At 38.0% G+C, this 20,672-nt stretch overlaps 2 protein-coding genes across 3 annotated transcripts in view; one reads left to right on the forward strand and one right to left on the reverse strand.

Moving 5' to 3' along the window:
* The window catches only part of LOC134533042 (integrin alpha-PS5-like), a 65,649-nt gene extending 58,175 nt beyond the window's left edge, over positions 1-7,474 (forward strand). The window contains exons 21-24 of the mRNA XM_063370211.1: positions 364-463; positions 3,583-3,715; positions 4,458-4,517; positions 7,154-7,474. Coding sequence (XP_063226281.1) covers positions 364-463; positions 3,583-3,715; positions 4,458-4,517; positions 7,154-7,198 — 338 coding nt within the window. The 3' untranslated portion in view covers positions 7,199-7,474. The remainder of the gene's footprint in view (positions 1-363; positions 464-3,582; positions 3,716-4,457; positions 4,518-7,153) is intronic.
* A 1,331-nt stretch (positions 7,475-8,805) lies between these two features.
* LOC134533043 (cytochrome P450 6k1-like) overlaps positions 8,806-20,672 on the reverse strand; it is a 32,827-nt gene continuing 20,960 nt past the window's right edge. For both annotated transcript variants that reach the window (XM_063370212.1, XM_063370213.1), the window contains exons 4-9: positions 19,991-20,115; positions 15,186-15,393; positions 13,650-13,807; positions 11,366-11,587; positions 9,735-9,995; positions 8,806-9,060 (exon numbers count right to left, since the gene is read on the reverse strand). In XM_063370212.1, the coding sequence (XP_063226282.1) occupies positions 8,894-9,060; positions 9,735-9,995; positions 11,366-11,587; positions 13,650-13,807; positions 15,186-15,393; positions 19,991-20,115 (1,141 nt within the window). In that variant the 3' untranslated portion in view covers positions 8,806-8,893. The remainder of the gene's footprint in view (positions 9,061-9,734; positions 9,996-11,365; positions 11,588-13,649; positions 13,808-15,185; positions 15,394-19,990; positions 20,116-20,672) is intronic.

A 20,672-nucleotide genomic window follows, 5' to 3' on the forward strand; every position in this document is an offset into this window, starting at 1 on the left:
GTTGTTATTTTTATTACATTCATTATAATTGTAGCCGTAATTATTTCGCATATTATTTCTGCATCAGGCCAGACTGTCCTATTCATGATCATGCCTCTTTATTGTGCTTGTTGGTCAGAAGCTTCTCAGCCTGTAGCCTACTGTCTTTTTTATTACTGGCTTAAGGTTGTGCAGTACATGTCAGCCATTCATAAAAAGTGTGTGTGCTTCCAATATGTTAAGTATTTCAAAGTGTTTATGAAGTTTATTTATGAATTATACACCATTACTATTTTGAAAATATTTTTAGCAAGTGAAATATTATTGCCATTAAAGTATATTATATATAACAATGTGTTATTAAAATGCTTTTTTTTTTTCCAGTACACATTTTGGGCAAGAGAAATGTCTTATTGCTGTCAACTTCTGGTAGCATCTTGAATCAAATCCCACCTAACACCTTAGAAATGATACCTTCTAAAAGGTAATAATCTCTGGGCATTTATACTATAGCATTAAGTAAAAAGAAATTCTGTTTGTTAATTTGCCTGTTGCTTACACATTTTAATGACACACTGGATTTAAATGACATTTTGTATGCAGATAAATATATATTATGCTTCTAATTAAATAGCAGGTAGTTTTTATCATAATAACATAAGTGTTTTCCATAATACAAGACTCGGAAGGTTTTATTGTCATTGTTGTAATGTGCATCTTTGTTTAATTTTTTTACTACATTACAAAACTGTTATATACGTACAACTTTATAATATATACATTATTAATACTTCATATATAATATCTAATAAAACCATATACTATATTTAATTCACACTCAAAGTATTTCAGGAGGTGATTACATGTATTACTTCGTATAGAATATAATTATATACACTAGTACTTACAACCTAGCTCAGTTTCTTACAACACTTACAATCTAGCTCAGTTCTTAAGGGTGATGTTCATACTTGAAAATCATGTTTGGAGCTAGTATATGTACATAATGTAAAAAAAAAAAAAAAAACAATTTTGGAGATAATTTTTTATTTTGTGAGTAGTTTTTAATACTGTGAAGTTCTTCAGCCTTTTTAATACACCCTCGTTTTTTTTTTTTTTTACCACAATGCTATATTGTGCACCATTTGTGACTCGAGGTGTTATAGATATTTGATAGCATCTTGTTGGGTCTGCCTAATCAGAGATGTAGGTGTGTTAGAAAGGCAGGATGATAAATGCAATACAGCTGGTGCTTCTAGTGCGGTATTGCCTCTAAGCGCAAGGCTCTGAAATGGTGTGCAGTCCTCTTGTGCGTAGCTCATCTATAGATTTGAGTGGTAACCATAATATTATATGGTGGAAAAATGAAGATAAAGGTGTAATGCAAGTCCCTCGAGTGCTCTCAAGTATCTTTACCAAGGGTTTCAAGCCTAAATATCACTCTTCTAGATATACATTTAAAAAAACTAAGTCCGGAAACAGAACCATTAATTTGCCCTCAGCACATTCTTAAATGCCTTTTGTAAACAGACACTACTCAGATATCTTGAGCAGTTTCCAAATGATGAGTGGGGCTTGCTGGCGCCAATGTGCTGCAGTTCAGAGCCGACATACGTTTGGTGTATGTTAGGGCAAGTGGCATTGGCCCTAGAGGATGCTACGTGTACCAGCGAAGGTATCCTAACCATGTTAATCCTTGTGTAGGTTCATTAAAAAAATCAGACTACAAAAATAACCTTGAGTTAACATAATTTGTATTGTAGAGACAAGATTTTATAATTTTATTTTAACGCCAGTTTTGTTTCAAACGAGGAGATTTCGATGTTATTTTTTTTATTTTTTGTGAAATCTGCTTATTAAAAAAGATAGCATATTGCTGAACAAATATGATACTTAAATGTTCCATGATAACTAATTTCTGCAAAACAGTGTCATTTTTTTTAAGATAATGATTTTTTATAAGTGAACAAATAAAATAAATCTGTTAAGTATTACTGTTTTGAAAATTGTTCTAAGATCATAATGTAAAATGAGAAAAATAGTGACAGTTGCCAGATTAAATAGTATACATTTAATCTAATATTTTTTTTATAAAATAACAAATATCATGCTAAATAAATTACTTTTATTGAATTCAATATTTAAAAGATCAGTTTGTCATTAGAGTCAAAATTGTTGGAAAATGCTTATTATTTTCATGATTTTAATTGCAATTTGGTGCTTTATGGTGCATTAACTTGAATTTCAGTGTTATATGATGTATTGACATGCTTTTGGTGTTTCGGGTTTATCACAATTCACCACATAATCTTGTCCCTAGACATTACACATGACTGTATTTTCTGCAATGTGGTATTTATTTTAAAAAGCCCACGACAGTGTAATTTTTTTTGCTTGGAGTTGAGTCCCAGGTGGCCATGTTCTGGGGAGGTTGACCACAAGGTGAGACCCACAAGCTTTCACCAAGTGTATCTTCACCTCTGGGAATGGCAAGCAAACACACTATGCCTTCATGCGATAATTTTCTTAATCACTACACTACAACGGAACTTAAATCGTAAATACTCATTTCAACAGATGTCAGATGTCTTACCTAATGCTTAACTAAAAAAAACTTTAAAAGCAATTATAATTAAACATTTAAAAAAAAATCACATTTTTGGCAGCCAAAATACAAATTCAAAATAAATTATACAACCCAGATAGCTTAGCTTGTCTTTTTTTTTTTGAGAGTGAGAAACAATAGCTCAGTAAACATTGTTTTAGCTGCAGGGAATACATTTTTGGGCTCTCAATTACAATGTGATACTAACAAGCCACACACAAATGCAGTTAAAGGTCTTTAATGCTGCATTCTGTGGTTTGAGACATTTCGTAATCAGGCACTAATTGTACCACTCGCGTTCAGATATTTTCAGGTTGGTTCCGGCTGATGATTTTGGCTGCCAGATCATGTTACTGGCTAACTGCGTTTTTAGTTCGCTCAAATGTTTTTCATCAATTTTTTTTTTTCCAGCAGAGATCATTTTACATTTCACATTTCATGTTGGATGATCTGGCATGACTGTGGTCCTGAATGTTCCGGAACTGTAATGAGACTTGACGAGTTCGTGCTGACAAAGCAATACATCAGTACTGCCAAGTATTACGTATTTTCAGTAATTTTTACCGATTTAGACTTTCAGTTATGGAACTACGGAAAGTTATGCATTTATTGCAAATGCAGAGAAACTTGAGGAAGTCTCAGTATCAGCGTTTTGTATGATAAATATCGGTCATTTATATCTTATAATAAAAATGAGCAAGAACTCTGAAACTTGTTGCAACTTTTTAACTATCAAGTGGTTTGCAAACCTGTGAATATTTTAAATTTCTTGATGAATAGATTATCTTGTAGCCATTTAGAAGTGTCGTTAATTTTTTTGTAGAATGTAGTACCTGGCGTAAACTTCATAGCTTTTGTTTGACATATGTTGAATTTTTTAAAAAAAAAATGTGATTACTTTGCTCACCTGACCAAAGGCTGGAAGCAGTTGATGATGATGAGGTAGATGATTACTGATGGGTGTGCCTCGAATTTGGCAGCGCTGATGCTTGTTCCAGCTCCTCAGAGAGGACGGTGTTGACCGTGCTGATAGCTGAGGCCCCCAGCCCGGGCGTGAAGTGGTGGGTGCTGACGCTGGCGATAGTTGTGGGTGTTCTGCTGCTGCTGCTACTGACGCTGGGACTGGTCAAGGTAATTTGCTGGCAAGACGTGTTTGGAACAGGCAGCAACAATCCTCTCGCTGCCGCAAGAGTACATGCTCGGATCCGGGCATCAGCCAACAGAATCCACGTCATCCAGGGCCAGTTTCACCAACTACAGATTTTAAGAACGGGGAAGTTGAGATAATTTTACCGCAATGAAAATTTTTTTGTTCCGGACATGGTGAATTATAAATGACAAGTCATCTAGATGGTGTGGTGTTACTTAAACCAGATGAAGTTTCTAAACGCTGTTGGTGAAACTAGCCCAAATATAGATATTTTATGAAAGTACCACAGAAATTTAACTAAAGCTTTTTATTTTTTAATGTTATTCACTTGAAGAAATTCTCTAGTATTATACTTATTTTATTACTGTAGCCATTCATCGTTATAATAAGTAAACCTTTATCTAGTTGAAATTTGTTTCACAATGTCATTGTTTACATTAAAATCTCATTTTAAACATTACAAAAAGTTCCTTTTGCCTCAGCTTGTAATCCGCAGATACTTTCAAAGTGTTAATACAACTTATAATTTGAATAATTCTCTCAGGAAAGATATGTACGTCAGGACCTTTTACTTACTAACATTCGTATTTCACTTATTGAATTACATATTAAGAGAGAGATCAGCTATGGAGTCCGACACTTTCTTTGTCTCTACATTAGTTTTTGTGCTGATTTGTCATTTTCAATTTGTATCAACGATTTGTTATGATTTTCTTTTTTCAGCTAGGATTCTTTCGTCGAAGTAAAAAAGAAGAGCTGGAGCATTTGAAAAACGAGATGGAGGTGAGGATCAGTTTCATTACATTGCAGATGACTGTGTGTTTGAAAATTCAGTTTCATAACTCAAAATTAGTGATGGCCCGATATTCGATATCCGATATCGGAGATCGGTAATATTGGCACATTTTTCAATATCGGACATCGGTAAATACTTGCGATATTTTGATAACCGATGTTTGCTCTCGCCAATAATACTTCTCACATAACCTTAACCGTAATTCCAAGCTTATTTTCCGCGGGCGTAATTTATCTTTCTTCACGTCACCATATTACCTAGTAATTCCAAGCATATTTTCCACAGAAAAAATTTCAAGATTTCAAGCCTATTTCTTCTTTCTGATACTGCAATGCATCCCGACGGTACAATTCTTCCATGCGTACACAAATCCCAGTCATTAGTGCATATTTATTCGTTTCAGATATTCGCAAAATGTTTTCGCTTGATGAATTTTCGAAGTTCACTATGTGTACATAAATTGAAAACATAAACGAAAATAATTACGATACTTAATTTAATAAGTGGTGTAGCCGTAAGTAAACATGAAGAAGAATAAAGTTGCTGCTTGATATAACAGACATTTTCTTTCCGTGTCGTTTCATGGTCGCCAACTGCTGTTCTATACAAAAACATTACGTAAGTTTTTACAAAAGCTAAAATATGAAACGTGTTTACGTAGGGCAAGTTGCAGCAAAGGTAATATGTTGGCTATATTGAGTGCATTGAAAACAACATAAATAAATATGTGTGGTTTTATAAACTCTGCAGTACGTTTCAAAGTTGTATTGAAATTATTTTTCACGTATTTTTAACGTGTTTTCGCACCAATAAATGGAGTGATACACTTGAACAATGGTCACAAAATTTACTACTTGAAGACCTTCCTTTCTAGCGTGTCGTTTACCGTGATGAAATTTTACAAAGGGTACAAAAGTTTGATGTTTTTCGGCGGTAGCCTACAACTCACGTAGTTTAGGTTCCCTACCACGTTCGTGCAACTTCGGATTTCTCTCAAAAATTGAAATTAAAAAAAATCGAAGTGTTATGTTAGGTTAGGTCAGTCACAACATGCTTGAACTTCTGATTTAGCGGCTGAAGTGGCGTTAATAAACTTCGGAAATCTTCGGAAATTCTTGCAGGGAACCGAAACTACGTGAGTTGTGGGCTTCCCGTTTTTCGGACGGTATTTTTCGTAGATTACAGTTGAGACACTGGACTCAGTACATGCAGTGGCTTGTAATTCATACATTATAAGCAAATACACTAGAGACTAATACCGGACAGCTACAATATTTCTCAACATTTCTCCACAAAAATCTGAAATTTGTTTCCTTGTAGTTACAATATGTTTTTTGCATACTGTAGGTAATACCTACACCAGAATATTGCTTTATCTGGGCTTGAAAAACAATTTAAATTTTTAAGACCTTGAATTTAGAGAGCTTATTTGTAGGCCATTATGATAAATTCATTATTAGCTTTCATTTAATGTGAATTTACTATATTTTACAATTAATAAAAATAATATACATTCACATATGTATGTTTTATTAATATTTAACATTTTTCATTATTGTGTCTAACAATACTCCAGAACCACAATTTTATAGAATCAGTGTTAGAAATGAGATAGGCCTATTATCAGAATATCGGAATATCGGGTATCGGTTATCGGATCGGTAAATTTGGAAATATCGGCATCGGTATCGGTATCGGGTTTTTGGATATCGGGCCATCACTACTCAAAATGCTAAATATATATGTTTGTTTGTGCAAAATGTTACTATGAATTCAATTAATATTATCAGAAAGAGCTCTCTAAGATTAGGGTGTTGTGAGTATTTGATGTATTACACTGACCTTCTTTTAAAGTGTGGAATAGGCACATGAAAAGAAAAGTTGTCTAGGAAATGAAAATGAAATAAAATATATATGAATACAAGTTGTACCCAAGAGATAACAGTAGATAGTTGCAGGAATGCATGAAAGGATTTTTGATACATATTAATTTCTGTGAATAGTAATTTATGAACAATGGTTAGCTGCATTTTATCACTTCACCACAAGCTGAGACTGAGAACATAAATATTTCAGTCAAAAACATAATTAAATTATTCTTCTTATATTATTTTGTTCTTATATTTTTTTAGTTCACTATTAATATTAATATATTTATGCATTTTCTTTTAGTTTTACAATAAGTTATTATATTTTCTTATAATTTTAGCATAAGTTAATGGAGTAAAATAAACATTTTTAAAATGGTAGAAACTCTACGGTGTTCTTAATGTTGCCAGAAGAATAAAGAATTTTTACAAAAATATTTTTTTGCGTATATCAGAATAGACCTACATGATGTTTCAGGTTAATTTAATTTAAACGTTACATATAGCCATGTATTAATTTTCAAACACAGGCATGGTAACAATATTTTTAAAATATGTATGTATGAAAAAAGAGTAAATGTTAAGTAAACTAGATTTTTGAAGGTTTAATCACAAAGCTAATGTACAAAGGGTGATTTGGTTAAGTATTTTCGTGTGCAGATGCTTTTGTATTCATTAAATCACTGCTGTTAAGAGTTACGAAGATGTGCTGCCAATGGCGGAGCAGTGATCTCATGTTCACTTATGTTCCACAGGTTCAGTACGATGAAAATGACGCTGACGCAGACCAAGCCCTCTGATGACATCGGTCTTCACGTGTAGCGACTTATCTGCAAGAGTGATAACTTCTCTGTATCACTTAATGGACACTTGCAATCAGGTGCGAACACAGGGGAGAAATGTTGGTTTTCCTACGACGGTTGTGATAGACTGGCAACGTGAAGTCTGGTGTAGTGTCCTACGCTACCTACAGCTGATATACTTAAGATCTTTTCTTATTGTGACTGTGAATAACAAAAAATATATTTCTATATTTGTTGCATTGTGAATACAGATACATTTGTGCAGTATTGTAATGATTTTACTGTTTGATTTGAAGTTTGTAACAAGCATCGACTGAAGTAATTCTATCAAAATGGCATTCATAAAGTATTAAGTTACGCACAACTTTGATAACCTAATATTTAACAATTTGATGGGTTTATTTTATTTGTTTAGGGATCTCTGCAAACAGATTATCAGATTGGGTACATTTGAGTTATGTTCAACTAAGTAAGGCTTATATTAATTTCTTTCCTTAGTGATGATTTTTTTTAATTATAGCTCACAAAATCACATTTTAAATATTTATGCTGCCAAATTTTAAATTTGAATGGTCTAAAATAATAAATTAGGTTGAAAATTATTGAACATATCTTTTTATTTTAAATAGATTTTTAATAACAATATACTTTCTTTTTTTCTTCTTTTTTTTTTCTTTTTTTCATTTGCTGCCAACCATTAAATAGTTTCCGAAAATTCTGTAACAATGTGGGGAAGATATTTCTGTGTTTGGCATTGTCTACCAAACAATTTTAAGATCATTTTAGACGAATTGTTACAATTTTTCCTATATAAAAAGTGTTATTTGACGTGTCATCTAAACAATCTAAAACAAAAACACATTACATTTTTTAAATAGCTTTTTATGTCTTAGTTTCATTGCAATGAAAGTTTGCATGTTTCGTGACTGGTACATCCAGAAATATAGTTACCCCGTCAAAATTTAACTCTATGTTAAGTCACTTTAATGAAAGTGCGTGTATAATGAAGTGCAGTTTGTTAACAAGTACATATTTTATTGCTTACTTTTACTGACCTTAAAATTTCCGTTGGCAAATGGTAAGCTAGCGATTGTGTTTCATGTTCACAGTTAAAAATCTTTTTTGTTATTTGTATAGGTTATGCATTTATGTTGTTTTACTCTCCTTGGTTTACTGTAGTTATTTTTTCATAATTTGTAAATGTCTTACTTTTATGTACATACTCATTTACTATTTTATTATTGTTTTGGCATGTTATATGCAAGTTCTATGCAATGACTGGCCATGCACTCGAAGCAATTAAAATTGAGGACCTCAGTTGTAAACAGTGATAACCAACATTCCTGTGAGTTGTGTCACAGTAAATCAAAGCTTTGGAAAATCGGTGAGAGCAAATTTTTAAAAATTAAACCTTGTTCTTCGTATTTTTTTGGAACGAAACCGCAGATACAGTTCGCATCTCGAGACCAACACTTGAAACGGGAATTTCTTGTTTTTGAGGGTTGTCACTATTTAAACCCGAGGTCACGCTGTACGAGGCAGGATCTGCATGATGGAAGAAGGGAGGGGGGGGGGGGAGGTGTGGGTAAATAAAAAGAGACGCCTCAGGGTCGCAGAAAGGCCACGTGTATGCACCACGGCGACACGGAAGCAGAGACACTGAGACACTACAGGGCGACAGCGCGGGCAGCGTCAACTCCTCTTGCGGAACTGTAGCCACACCTCGTCGTCGGTCACGAAGATGAAGGCCTGCGGGCTGTGCGACAGCTCCTTGGGCGTCTTGTCCGTGGGCAGGATCTCGTAGTGCGCGAGGATGGACACCACGCCGCACTTGACGAGCGCCTCGCCGAAGCGCGTCCCTGCGGGCAGGCAGGCAGGCGTCTCGCTACAGTCCGTGTCGAGAGACTGTCACTTGCAACAATCACATCACATCACTGTTCAAAACTATTGCTGATCAGTCATTTCACTGGTGCTCCATTTTGAATCTGTATGGAGAGGTTTCAAAAGGTTTTTACAGTGAAATTACGCTGTTTCGAAGTATTTTTTTTTTTTTTTTTTCAGCAGTTTCACTGAGATGTTAAGTTTTGTTATCACATTTCATGTTGGTTAAATCATTGGTATTAGCTAGGGCCTTGTATTTCGTGTGAACATGTTTACAGACCAGCTATTTGTTAAATCCATGTAGCTTTGTCTGGGTTGATTTTGGGTTCGTGTATAATGTCTCTACACCAATCTTAGTCATCCAGTGCGGAAGCAAACGCGTCGTGAATGGCCCCGCCAAAAATAGGACCGCCAATTGCGAGGGAACAATCGCTAGCGCAGACATACCTTATCAATCAAATGAGTGATAAGTTTTTTTTTTTTTTTTCACGAAAAATACATGGCCCTAGACAACACTGTATTTTATGCTTAGTTACAAGTTATTTGTCCTCGTATATTTACTGAAGGTTATTGCATGCAGTGAAATGACTTTCGTCGTCGTTAGACGACATGAGAGCAAAGACGTGGTGCCGAAGCCAAGATGGCCCCTCACCGAGGCACTGGCGCGGGCCTTCGCCGAACGGCAGGAAGGCGTAGCGGTGTCTCTTCTGCACGTTTTCCTCGGTGAAGCGGTCCGGGTCGAAGCGCTGCGGCTCGGGGTAGTACTTGGGGTCGTGGTGGATGCCGAGAGTGGGGGTGAGCACCGGGGTGCCCGGCTCCACGCGGCACGACAGCCCGTTGCTCGCCACCAGCTGGAACGGCTTCGTGCAGATGCGGCCGATGAACGGCACCGACGGGTACTTCCTCACCGACTCTGCCGGGCAGCCACCACCATGGAGCTAGCAATTTTCTGGAGATGTGACCCTACCATCGCCGTGTGGCAACACCCAAGACATAGCCGACCACGCCTGACGGAGGCTCGTGATCATGTATCGCTTCCGTAAAATAAAACTGTTTCCACAGTTCATCAGCAGAGCTGCGATGGTTCAACTTGCTGGACTCACGGCATTTGCTCACATAAGGGCTGAAACCACCAACATGAGCTCCCTAGAGCCACAGGTAAATTGATATGCCATTTCATCGCAACTTGGAGGTGCTTGAGGAGGAGCTACAACGAGAGGCTGAGGCAGCTCATCCCAGCATCGTTGACTTAAAGGACTTCCCATCCTACAAGTATCACAAGGCGCTTAACCAAGTCTACATCCCCGGGAAACCTCAGAAAACCCAGAAAACCCAGAAAACCCAACTGTTCCCACAATGCAAGCAAACTGTGTGTCCGGCAAATGTGGCATGGACCATCAGATGGTCTAAAAGCGGCTTCACGCAGTATCTGCGTGGTGATGCGTGCATGGCCACCCTGTAGTTTCAACTGTACATTAGCCACAGATAAACAGTATGCGTCGGAACACCATCAACTAATTATAATGCAGGTTCGTGAAAAAAATTGTTGAAAACATTTGCTCGACTTATGGTATAGACTCTAGAGTGCTTCCCAAGGCTGGCCCACGACTTGAAGTTGGAGATGAACAACTAGTTTATAGCGAATAATATAGACATAATTTGAGATGGAGAAATAAGCGTCTGGGTAATGTTTAGTTGCACGAAGCTCTACAACCACTATAAAACTTGTTACTATCGTAAAATCGTTAAATTTAAATATTCGCTGTACACTTACTTCCCACGTAGTTTTGTGACTTCTTGTTTCGCGCGTGGTCTATATAAATCATTTAGGATCACTTAGGAGGTACGATAATTCAAAATGGATGCAATTATTTTTCGTGTTAGGGGAGTTAAAGTGATTTTTCAGTTTTTCAAAAAAAAAATCCTATTTCTACCCCTTTGCAGTGCCCTTTGACCATTTATAAATTATACCGAGATTTACCAGTGTAATATTTCATGTTGAAGCCTGAAAGTAATGTGTGCAAAATTACGGCAGTTATCGTGTCCATAGAAAAGTGATATAAATATGGATGTTTAGGCTACACACACACACACACGCACGAACACGCACACACACACGCACGCACACAATTATCAGCTGACGATGGTTATGTCTAGAGATCACTAAAAAAAACTAAGAATTTTTGAAACTTCCACAATGGTAACTACAGCAAAATGTAGCCTTATTAAAAAAAAAACTTGCTAACGTATCCTTGCTAGGAAAGTACCAAGTAGAGAAGTTACCTTTGAACACCATGTCGAGGTACTTCATCTCGAGGATGCCCTCGTACGTTATCTCGCCGTTGGTTTTCTCGAGCGAGGCGACAATCTCCTCGGTGAGCTTCCTCTGGACGTCAGGGTTGACGGCCAGCTCGTACAGCGTGTACATCAGCGAGTTGGACGACGTCTCGTAGCCGTCGAAGAAGAACGTCATGCAGTGGGCGGCGATGTCGTCGTCGGTGAACTCTGCGACAGAGGGACGACCCTCGCTGAAGCGTCCAGTTCAGCCCTGCAGTGATGGGCAGCTTGTACGTCCCACTGACCCGCCGACATGTCCCAGAACACATCCGCTACTAGCCGCTCGCTCATGAAACTTCGCAATTGGAGCAAAAAATTTTTTTGCAATTTTATATATATATATAGGTATATATATATTTTTTTCTCCTGTTTTATTATAGTATTGTAAATGTCGCTGAACTATCCCAGCCAACTTTTAATTTTGGTTACAATCACCTAGACGAGCGAAAACATACACTCACGGGGGGGAAAAAAAATGAAAAACCAAATTTCGTGAGAATTTAACACACTCATAAAGATTTTATGTATTGTTTATGTAGTGACTTAACTAGCTAATATTTTGTTATTAATTACAATCATTTAGATGAGCAAAACCTTACCCTTTCAGAAATAAAATAAAGGATGAATTTTTGTCATAATTTTAATACTTTTATCAACGATTTTACGTATGGTTTATGCATTGAGTTTAACTTATCCCACCTTTAATTTTTATTTCAATCACTTGGATGAGCAAAAACCAACCCCCCCCCCCCCCCCCCCCCCCCAACCCGAAAAAAAAAATATATTTTTGTGGAAATGTTGTTTTATGTAACACACCTAACTTAACCTTCCGTTTACTTTTTTAACATCAAACAAATCTGAACATGCAGGAACAGGAAGCGCGTTAAAGGGAATGAAGTACATGGTTCCTCAGGTCTGTTTGCTGCAACTCTTTAAGCCTCCTTACCTCCGACGATGTCTTTGTCTAGAGAAACCATAGCCGGATGATCCAAGTACAGAACAATATTACATATGTACTATTTTACTCGAGACACGCCATTGCCACGGAAGAAATGCAGAGGAAAGGGTTGCCGATAATCAAGATTCATTATTCATAAAGGATGACAAACTTAAGCTGCAGGTTCATCACGGAAAAATAAGTAGAAAACTTTCATACATGTATGGTCTAAAGTACTTCCCGAGGCTGCTGCTATTGGCCTTTGCAGTTGAAACTGAAAAACAAATGTGTTGCCAATGGTAGAGAAACAACTTGTCTAGAGGGAGTACCTGGGTACGCTTGTATCATTCTCTTCTAGTTGAAGAAGTGTGTGTGTGTTTGGAAGATGGCCGCGTGCCAACCAGAATTCTCGGTGCAAAGTGTGAGTAAGCAACAGCAGCATGAATTGTGACACAAAACTTAGTCCATCGATGAACTTCAGGTCGTGTGAAGGGCCAAACTTCTCTTAACTTGAATGAGTGGAGTACAGTCCACTCATACACTTATCATCAACACTTTTCGAGACCAACCATCGAATAAAAAAACCATGTGTTCATAAACTGGTAATGCCAGAACTCAATATTAGTTATTTAATTTTCTTCTCATCACTATCATTTGAAGTCTTCTGTAAATTTTATCTTGATAGTGCACTTGAGTTTTATGTTTTGTCTTAAATTTTCTCAACAATATAGCTACAAAATCTCCAATGACTGTATGCTTTTTTGGAACATATTACTTATGTATCTATCATGAAACCACAGCAGTGGACGATTCGTGACAATCATTGCGATTTAGAACCATTTAGAAATATTCATGCCTCTAGGTTGATGATTAGTAGAGAAATGGAAACATTCGCTTTATTTTATAGTGTTAAGATAAACTCTAAAAATTTGTACATAGTCATTTCAGAGTTGTACATCATTGACTGCTATCACAGATCTCCTGTACTGGTTTCTCATGATATGGTTCTGTTTGTTATTGTTTCTAATTGTTCAAGGCGTGCCAAATAACCCATGATAAAATGATAAGTATGAGTCAAATAAACAAATATTTGCAATACAACCTGTCACTAAATAATAATGTGAAGTTAATATTATTGTAACTGTAGATAATGCGATATTACTGATGATAAATTATCTATATCGCGTAAAAAGTATTTTTTTTTTATCCTCGTACACTGTAGGTCTGGTGAACCCATACCTTACTTCAAATACACAAAAAAAAAAAATGGCAAGAACCACAAGAAAAACTTACCATCATACCAATTGACCACTTTCTTGCCCTGGGACTTTTCTTTCAAGCTAATCAAGAGCTGCAAGAAGTCGTTCTTTTTCACATTGTTCTTCTGACGGTAGGTAACAGCTTCCTTCATCACACGTTGGAAGAACTGGGTTACTTCTTTCTTGGTTATACTGAAACACATTAACAAACTGGCATAACATAGAGTCCTCATGTATTGAAATAATTAAATTTTTTGTTAATGGTAGACGATATATTTTATAAAACTAACAGCTGTATGACTAAGCAAGTTATAATTTCTGATATATTTATGACAATATTTCAGTGGAGAGAAAACATGTGTTCTTGATCACTAACACAAAGGGTATTAAAATTATAACAAGATCTATAATCTTGAAGATTTGTGAAGTAATGAGGGCTAATCCACCTCTGAGAACCTAAGTCTCGCTTTGTTTCCATATCCCGCATGAATAATGCAATACTCACTATATTTAATTCAGCTTTGCATTTTTAAAGAAAGCTTTTATATAACAGCACCTTTAACATTATGTTAAACAACTGTATACCAAATATAACTCGTAAAATTATCAGTATTCGATTTTTTCAATTTTAAAAAAAGTGCATGGACATTTATATGAGTTATACGTTTTCTTTTTATAAAATAATGTTATGTTCAATTATATTACTGACAGGTATACACATGCAGACCTACATTTCTGTCCTGAAAGACGTTGGATCATTTTCGTGTTGCCGTCACCAATCGTCAGTGTATCTAAAACACTCGTCAGAACTGTGGGTACAAGTGCAGGGCACGAAGAGGAGACAGAAAATGTCAACGGACATAGGTGCGGAAATGCTTCCGTTTACGGCCAGAGCCGTTACTGTGCACAACGAGATACACCGGATCCATGTTATGTGGACATGCCGAGTAGCTAGCTGTCTCGTACCCGGTAACGGCTCTGACGATAGCAACAAATGCCCTGCGAACGCCCCAAGAGTATTGACGTGAGTTCGAGAGACACCCTATGGCAAACGGTATCTGCAGGTCGTAAATGCCAGACACCAGGGGCGCAACAACAGGGGGGGGGAAGGGTATTTTGCCCCCCCCCCCTCTGAAACCTTTAGGTGGGGGCAAACGGGGGCAAAGAAAGTGCTGTGTAATCAATTTTTAGATAATAAAACTGCTTAAATAGCACCATTTTCCACCTTGAAATACAAATTTTCCCTGGGGAGGACCCCCAGACCCCCCACTTCAATAGAGGGGATCGATGATTCTTTATAAAAAGGTATATTGCCCCCCCCCCCCCCCTTGGAAATTTAGTTGTTGCGCCCCTGCAGACACGTACGAAAACCATTTTGTCTGACTAAATCACGCAATCTAAAAAACTGTTTTGAGTAAACTCTCTAATGAACCAACCCTCTACAACGCTTACAGATGAAACTTTAAAAAAAATTTTTTAACTGCGGAACATTCTGTTACGGGCATACTGAGTTCAGGTCGGGAAGGACCCGGCTAGAGACGAGTCGTGCGGGGGGTGTCGCGGGCCTCACCCGATGTTGAGGAAGCCGGCGAGGCGCGGGAAGAGCATGATGATCATCTGCTCCACGCCCTGCCGGATGCTGGGCGCCAGGAACACGCGGCCGATCTCGGCGAACTCGGAATGCGGGTTGACGAGCGCCGTGCCGTCCAGGCCGTAGGCGCAGCACGCCACGATGTCGAGCGCGAAGCTGCCCACCATGTCCTTGCAGTTGAGCGGTCCTGCGGCGACCGTGAGTCAGTCAGTCCCCTGCTGCTCGCCGTCAGGGAGGCATCTAGCTCCGACCCTTCCCCCTTCCCCGCCAACACCCGGCATCAATGAGCATAACAGTTATTATTCCTTTCTGCATCCGCGTACAATACTTTAAATTTATCGAAACCTATGTACTTTACAGTGTTCGACGTAGCAATATAATGGTGTTCAAGTTTCAATTGGAACACAAAATATATAAAAAAAAAAAAAAAAAAAATTGGTAGTCTGTAAAGTCGGTTTACGGACGATAGTTTAACGTGACAACGTCATAACAAAACATTGATGGAATGATTGCATACTTTTATGAATAAAATTGAATCATTTTTATTGAATTATCTCTATTTTGTATGGACACAGAGAAGGAGTGAAATGAAATCTACAATTTAATTGATAAATTTACTTTTATTTGCACTCATTAATTCAAATATGTTTATTACTTTAACGAAGAGTTTATTTTAACTTTAACTTTTATACATGTTTGCTATTTAACTTCTTCCAATCTGTGTTATTCTTTTAAGGATAGGAAAAGTAGGAAACTAATGGGAGTGTTTCAAGTTTAATGTGCCTCGAAAAAGTCATTTCGATGGTTGTTCCAATCGAGTGTAAGAGAGATAGATGCGGTGCAAGCGTACAATGAGCGTAACGGGACACAACGTAACGGGACAATGTGCGTTACGGGACACTTTTTCGTGCGTGCAGCTGGCGTTCATCGTTTTATTAGACGTTGTCACGTAAAAAAAACAACATATTTTTAATTAATATAATATTGGAAAAAAATTGACAAAGTACTTTTACTGTTGTATTTCCTAAATCCTATACATATTCAAGGGTCCACTTTGCGCTCATCTAGGGTCTAGGGCGTCGCCACGCCCTTCACCTCCTAGATCCATCCGTGCTCACCCATCGCCATGTCGCAACGCCCGGAACATGGCGGAGACGTTTCTTCACCACGCCCCGTGGTGGTTCATGCGCACGAATTATTGTTTCGCCGTTCGCTCCCATCAAAATGCATGTCCTGGTAACTGTTTCCACGATGCGAACACTGCACTTCAGCCAATGTTCTGGGTGTTATCGAAAACATGGCGCAGACCAACAGTTGGACAAAAGGTGGCTTCAAGCAGTGTCCGAATATTAATGCATCCATGGTTACCCCCTGTCCTGAATGGTTCCAACCATAGACTAAATATATTTTATAGATAGGTAGATCCTTGTCTTCTGCGCATGAGACTATCATTGGCTTAGTTACTACTTGCCATCAGAACTTTCAAAAAAAAAAAAAAAAAAAAGAGATAGAGAGAAAAAGACAATTTTCTAAATAAACATGAGCTGACAGAATTAAGTATTACTCACTTCAAAATAACTGCTCGAGATATCAATAATTATTGATCAATCAATAATTATTAACTAACAATAAATATTACCCACTGTTTGAAATACACCATAAAGAAACACAGTGCATCTTACTGTTTCTGCAAACAATTCTGAATGAAATATGAAATTTATAACAAGTAGCGCCAACTATGCGGGAAATGCAGGGACTGTCTCAACAGTGCTCTCTACGCTGCTGGTTGAAAAAGGAGGTACGCAAGCGCGCTGGTAGCAAATATAAAATTCAAGTCACGCACAACTGACTATACAGGATACCTATATATATTTTCTGAAGAAAAAAAAATGCATGTGCATACTCTGTCTTATTCTTTCGTTCATCTTTCTCGGGTTTTTTTTTTTCGGTGGGGGATGAATCATCACACAAAGAGGAGAACGAAAACGAGCCCAGCAACTCTTTATATCTCAGAAACGTTTCACAGCAATGTTTCACGCAAACGTTGCATTAAAATTCTGCCTTGAAATTTTACTCTCGTCGCACCCAAAAAAATTTCATTTATAAATAGTTAAAATTATTAAGGGTACAAGATATTAAAACACAATCGTAATTAACAAAAAACAAAACTTCACTGAAACTCGACAGACAAAGTGATGTGAGAGTTCCTAAACTTAACAGCTTATTAACTGCGTCCGCCATGACAGCACGATTCAGGCCACCGGGTCAGTTCTAACGAACAATATGCTGTTCAATGTTGGGCGCAAAAATTTCCTACTGCATAGATTGGCTCGCCGTCTGTGTCCTTGCTTAGTCCATGGCGCCGTCTCGACGCCTCTAACATCACCGTAACAGCACGGGTTAGAGAGCGGCAGTTAACCGTAAGAAGCTAACATGGACTTTTGGAGTCGAGTTCTGACAACCACGATTCCCTACGACTGCACAAAAATACGCTGTCTTGACGTCAATATTACAATTGACAGCACAGTAAAGCAAGTAGTTTCATTTTTAAACATATTAATGACTGAAAGTGTCTCTCTCTCTCTCTCTCTCTCTCTCTCTCTCTATATATATATATATATATATATATATATATATATATATATATATATAGGGCGGATCCAGATTGATGGTCAGCGGTGGGCTGAATTTAATTTTCTAATACAATTTTATTACATTCAGAAAATAATTTAGTACATTTTATCTGTGGTTCATGAACGTCCTATTATAGCACTGCAGGAAAATAATACTTTAGTAAGTTTGAAATACTATGATTAGGAAAAAAGAGAAAATCTGAAAGTTATTCAGGGTTCAATGGGGGCCATGCAGCTATGCCCGCCCCCTTTTCTGGATCCGACAGTGACATTAACAAGTGTTGATATTAGGTGTAATGTTCTGCAGTGTTTGATGTCTTATTTTTATCCAGGTCATGAGACGGAGGGGAAACTAAAGGATGGATCAGTGACAGAACACGTTCGCACAGTACACTGCGCGTCTCTTATCATCTCCCGACACAAACAAACCTTGAAAAGGACAGTAAACTTTTTATGACAGTCAAAGAGCTATCGGGAAAGATGCCCTTGAACATTTTTAACACTTGCATGAGAAAACGATTTCGATGCAGTGCTGAGCGCATTAGTCCAGTTCAAACTAGATCCGCTGTTTTTAAAATGATCACTAACCATTAGGCTCACTAGGGAGAAACTCCCAAGAGTAACAGTGGCACTTAAAATGAAACTAATGAAAATATAATAGGATAGGCATAACATTTCGTCACCATCGAGGCATTTAGAGATCTATGAGCGTAGTGAGAGGTAAAAGCAACGGAATGCATTCATTGGTACACAAAGAGTATCCCGAGAATACATGACACACCATGGTGCCAAAAGCTAGCGTGACAGCACTGCTCCATTTCTAACTGGAAATCAGTATCTCTTAAAACTATTAAATTAGATGCATTGTATTTGTTACCTACCATCGACTATTCGCAAGGCTTTTCGGTGAAAAGTAAACAAACTGCCTATTCGTCGTATGCGATGCGCTACGAACCCAACGTTCGACGATCGTGCGACGCTTTAGACGCACGTCGCATGTGGAGAATCCTAGTATTCATTTACCCCGAGTCAGACGCCAGAGCAGTCCGCGTTCGTGCATCTTCTGATACTCTAAAATCGCGAAAATGTATGAATTATCACATCCCTTAGCAAATGCTGCAATTCTAATAGATGGATAATATCCATAAACGTTTACTGCTAACACTATATGTTAATTGTTGGTTGTACTAATGTGAACGTAGCCATTTAGAGTCAAGATATTTACGAATATTCAACAAAACATAAGTAACAACGACCAATTAAAACATAATAATATGTTGTAAATGCTTAAGATAAAAAAAGAGATTGTTGTAAATTTCAAAATATTAAAAATAATTAAAATGAGGTTTAAATGACCATATAAGTTTAAGTTCGCCTTCCGGTAATTTTTATTAGTGTTATTTGTTTCTATTTGAGTTATTACTTACACTTATAACGTTTTGAACAAATATTATGGCAAAACTGAGGTAATATTGTGTACAAAAATAATTAAACACGATTCCGAAGCTAAATGGACGTAGGGACGCATCAGTGGATGCGAGTGCCGCATCCATAGAAATCTTGATATAAGTAGTGGACGCATGTAGGGATACATCGGCATCCCTTGCGAGAATTCGGAAGCAACGCAAAGGTGGCCCTTAGCTAAGGGATCCACTAGGCTAGTATCCGGATGCAGCTACAGTCTTCCCAGTGCTCTGGCTGGTAGCTTTGAAAATATATACTGTATAGAAGTCGCCAGCCCAGGTTAAAATTTCTAATACGGTTTTGAGATTTGAGGTAGTTGGTTAATTCACCGCCGCAATCGCCACCATCTCTAGGGCATCGACTTGTGATGGTACCTAGCAGACAAGTGTCGAACTCTTCAAACACCCCTTCCCCCTCCCAGTGAACAACCTTGAGCTGCAGTGAATGATGTATGAGGGGTGCGGAGTATGACAGCGGGCGACAGCGCTGCTCTCTAACGTGTAAATAACAACTAAGACGATACAGGGCGTTACGGCAGCGCACTGCAGCGGTGAAGTTCCCAAGCTGCTCATCATACGCTTCTGAAAAACGTAGAGTAAATCCTATCCACTCGCGACTTCTATACAGTATATATATTCAAAGCTGGTAGCGTGTCCAGCGGGGGGGAAAAGAAGACGCGCTGCGTACCTTTGGGCGCGTGCGTGTTGAGGTAGGTGTTCATGTTCTTGCTGACTTGCACCATCTCCAGGAACCACGCCTTCACCTTCTGGACCGTGAAGCCGGCGGTCAGGGGCGACCGCACCGCCTTCCATCTGCCGGGCAACACCGGCGGCCGTCACTCAGACGCAACCGACGGGTACAGGCAAATTATTGTAATCTGTACGACTCGCCACATGTTGGCTGGTTGCAGGGTCGTGAATAGACTAGTGTCCACCCGGGGCGCACCCCCTCCCTTCAATTTTCAAGCCAACCAAAACCAAAACAATTCCCGACAACACCTCATAAACCTCTCTCCCCCCCCCCCCCCCCCAAAAAAAAAAATATTAATTCCACTATTTAATTTTTTTTTATTCAACTTAGATAGTAAATAAATATATTAATTTCCAGTGATTTCATTTTTAATGCATCGCAAGTTGGATAGTGTGCTACGCGAAAAATACCATATTTTAAAATGTTTACGATATACACATACGTATCTTTCAACAATACAAATAATCCTAGTTCATCTGCCCTCGAACTTTTTTTTTTTGTGTTTTTACACTACGATATTCAAGTAAATATCTATAGTTAAAATTAATTTGCCAGTTTAGCAAACACCCCCCCCCCCCCCCCATCCACCCACAAGTTACGTCCCTGGCTGGTGGTCCTT

This window comes from Bacillus rossius, chromosome 6 (assembly GCF_032445375.1).
Source record: "Bacillus rossius redtenbacheri isolate Brsri chromosome 6, Brsri_v3, whole genome shotgun sequence".
NCBI classification, from domain to species: domain Eukaryota; kingdom Metazoa; phylum Arthropoda; class Insecta; order Phasmatodea; family Bacillidae; genus Bacillus; species Bacillus rossius.